This window comes from Cariama cristata, unplaced genomic scaffold, assembly GCF_000690535.1.
Source record: "Cariama cristata isolate BGI_N322 unplaced genomic scaffold, ASM69053v1 scaffold36069, whole genome shotgun sequence".
NCBI lineage: Eukaryota > Metazoa > Chordata > Aves > Cariamiformes > Cariamidae > Cariama > Cariama cristata.
In genome coordinates this window covers 11280-14977 of record NW_009637007.1, presented here as the reverse complement: position 1 = coordinate 14977, position 3698 = coordinate 11280, and the positions used below count along the sequence as shown (strand labels likewise).

General features: G+C 42.8%; 1 protein-coding gene across 1 annotated transcript in view; it reads left to right on the top strand.

Moving 5' to 3' along the window:
- Window positions 1-4: 4 nt before the first annotated feature.
- The window catches only part of LOC104167778 (germinal-center associated nuclear protein-like), a gene marked incomplete at its 5' end in the record, with an annotated part of 14288 nt that continues 10594 nt past the window's right edge, over window positions 5-3698 (top strand). The window contains 3 exons of the mRNA XM_009708132.1: window positions 5-175; window positions 870-948; window positions 2829-2973. Of these exons, the coding sequence (XP_009706434.1) occupies window positions 5-175; window positions 870-948; window positions 2829-2973 (395 nt within the window). The remainder of the gene's footprint in view (window positions 176-869; window positions 949-2828; window positions 2974-3698) is intronic.

The window sequence follows — 3698 nt, the reverse complement described above, 5'->3', positions numbered from 1 at the left end:
GGAGGGGCTGGGGGGCCCGTCGCCCGGCGAGCTGACGGCCATCCAGTGCAAGAACGTCCCCGATTACCTCAACGACAGGACGGTGCTGGAGAAGCACTTTGGCCAGTTTGTGAAAGTCCGAAGGATCATGACCAGACGCAATAAAAAAATGGCTGTTCTCCACTTTTTTGATCATGTGAGTGTCGCAAGGGGTTGACACAAAAGCAGGCTTAAATTTGAGTTGCTTGGGATGTGTCCAGCTCTGGTGAGAACTGCACCCCTGTTTGGTAACGTGGTATGTTTTTCACCTGGGGACAAGCTTCGTATCGTGAGTGCTGTATTACAGACAGGGATAGAAGTGTACTGAGCTGCACCTGAAATGAGGGAGCTGCCAGAGCTCTGCCTGACATTGGTTGTCCTGTTAGCATCCAGCTCAAACACCAAACAGATCTTTCCTGTTCGTCATCTCACGTCACCCAAACCTGAGTTACATACGCTGCTGCGTTCTTGCTCAGGCTTGGCAGCACCAAGGGTGAGATGACTTCGTGCCACCTTTGCAGGGTGACCTACTCCCTGGAAATACGGCTGTTAACATCAGCACTGAGATGTGTTGAGGAGCCAGTTTGGAGACTGTGTGTTGTGTTTCTGCTTTGTGCTTAAAAATACACCTTTGGCCTCAAGTGCTGTAAGCTGGCTGTAGCAAAAAGCGGTGATTTTTGTGGAAACCTGCCCGGTCCTGCTGGTTGTGTGTAGGTCTTAAGTGAGGAGTTAAAATGCAGTAACCAGAATTTTATGGCAATTGGTGAACGTTTCTCTGGCAAAAACTGCACTGTCTATTTTGGTGGTGTAATGCTAATAGCACTTCATATTCTGCTTTTGTTTTGTTTCAGGCCTCTGCAGCTCTTGCCAGAAAACAGGCGAAAGAGTTGCACAAAGACATAGTAACGTTTTGGCAAAAGAAGAAAACAAGTAAGTCTGTGTTTGCAGATACAATTACTGGGGGATACATAAATGGCATGCCATCTGCTCTGTTCTGGTTTCCTGATGTGCTTGAAAATGATACAAAGATGATCTCCACAGTAGGAATGTTATAGCTCTAGAAGTATGGTGGTTCTCTTTGACTTTTGCTAGTCAAACTGTTTGGTGCACAGAGCTTCTGGGAGCATTGAAGCTTCTGGGAGCATAAAAATCATTATTCTGCATTTTATGTGACATCCCGACTAGCTCTGTGGCAAAAGCTAATAGTGAATATGCAGAGGAGGGGGAAAAAGAACAAGATAAAGCATGTAATTGCCTGCAGAATAGTTTCTCAGCCTTTAACAGCCTATGGTTTTGGAACCCTGGGTGCCAGAAGGGGTGCCTTGGAGAATTTTTGTCTTACGAAGTTACCCAGCTGCTTTTGTAAACTGTGTAAACTTCCAGCATCTGTGGTACTGTCCTCTTGTATTGAAGTTTTAAGTGAGTGACTGATCCATCACAGTTGGAAATTGCACTGTTTCTTTTTTAGATTCCTGTTGTCCAAAACATTTTGCTTAATCTGAGCCAAAATGATGTTTCAGCTGTATGAAAGAGCTGAAGATGCTTCAAATAACAGTGTAGGTTTGCAGGAGAATTTAGAAATTATTCATGCAGCCACGCAAGAGGAATATAGCAGTGTTAACTTTGCGGTCCTATGTAGAAGTAGGATGTTCTTTGGGCTTGTAAGAAAACCCAGTTTCAAACGCCTCGCTGCCTGCTTCAGAGTATGGGCTGGGATGTGGGCTTCTAGCTTTCAGGAGAGTGTCCTGAGAACCGAGTTAAGTACTCTGGCGTGTCTGTGTTGCCGAGGCTGCGGTTCTGCCTGTCAACAATTGCACACTGCTTGAACCAAAAAGAGAGCAACCTACAGAGAACTGAGCTTAGAAATGGGAAACCTGGATTCCAGACCCTGCATGGAATTAGAACAAGAGCAGATGTTCACATCTGTTCACCCCCTAGGTGAACACTTGAATTGTTGAGTGCTTCTCTTCCTTTAGCTTTGAGTGCTGTGTGTGTACCTCTGAGATCCTAGCCTGGGGATACACTTCAGCTGACAGCAAATGGATGGTTCACCACAGCTTTGACCAACCACAAACTTGACTTCCAGAAAGTCAACAGCTGCAGAGCTGTCTTCCTGAGAATTAACATCTTGAAGCAGCAGCTCTAGGGGTACCTGTTCGCCTTTGTCACTTTGTTGTGGTGTTAAGCCTATAGAAATGTGAATGGCAGTATTCTAAAGTAACTAATCTGAGAGAACTTAAGAAATCCAACTGGTTGAAAACTTCTTCCTGGGAGAAGAAATTCTCTCTTGCTGCAAGGTGTAGATGTAACTTTTGAGAAGGCATGCGAACCTCAGGCTAAGCTTGGGTATATGAAACAAATAATTAAAATGCTTCAGCGGGAGCGCTGGGAACTGTGGTTTACGTAGGTGAAATGGATTTTATATTGGGTAGAGAGTTATGACTTACGGATTATATCCCAAACCTGAGAGAACTTAAATTCTGATGATGATCAAACTTCATTTACTGACAATCTACTGACCAATTATAGTTATTGCTAAGTGATGTTTTATTGAAAAATACTTCTTTATAGAACAGCAAAGCTGACTAGCAATTGGTAGACTTACTCAGTACAGCTTCTGCTGCAAGTTGTCCTGGAAGTTTTGCATATGTGTACAAAACTGTGACTCTTAGTTTTATTTTCTAATAGTTGGGGTTTGTTTTGTTTTTTTTTTCAAACAAACTGCTTACCACTACCCCCATGGGGAAAAAGAGAGTTGCTACTTAAACTATTTGGCAAGTACCTGGCTTCCTGTTTATATGTTGCTTCAGGTCCAGCAAAAAGAGGATTTTCATCCAAGGAGAAGAAAGGTGAAGATGAAGGAAGGCAAAGCAGTGAAGAGCAAAACTATCAGCATTCCCCTCTTCGAAAACCTTTAATAAGATCCTCTGCCAGCAGTGTCATGCCTGGTAAAAGGTATGTCTGCCCCTCTGGGAATCCATCTGGCAAGGAACAGGGCGCATGGGGAAAAAATCGTGATGAGTGTGTGCCAAATAGCCATGTTCATATGGGGAGTGTGCTTCCCTTATCTCTTCTGGTTTGTCTGAATGACAAGCTCACAGATCTCACACTTTGTCAGAAAGATAATTCTAACTGCTTATTAAGGTCTTTTACTTTGATCTGTGTATTTCTTTTGAATATTTTGTTCATAACAGCGTGAGTAACAACACCTGCAATAGTGAGGCATAAGGGAGCTGAATGAAACAGTGCAAGGCCGAACTAGGACCAAGCAGTAATGACACTGTTCTGTAGTCATGATTAAATGAGCTTCTGAAGCAAGTAGTTTCATTTGTTGTAATAATAATTCCACTGAATTACAGTTCTGTGGAATGAGAATCCCCTTTTCAGAGTAGCTGGTGAGTTTGGATCATCGTCTCGTCTCACTTCAAGTGAATGGTCTTTGTACAGGAATCTTCCTGTTTCGTGTCAGTCACTGAAGTGGCAAGATTGTCATCTTTCTGTGGTACCCTAATGGTGTGTGTAGTTCGACAAAAGTCAATTGGTATGTGTAGCCATATAATTATAAAATTAGTAGTATGCTGTAAAGGAATGGATGTTCATTGATTTTAAAAATAGGTTTGTATCTGGGCCCTATAAAATCTTCTAATAATCTCTGTTGCTATAGAAAACATTTTATTCCT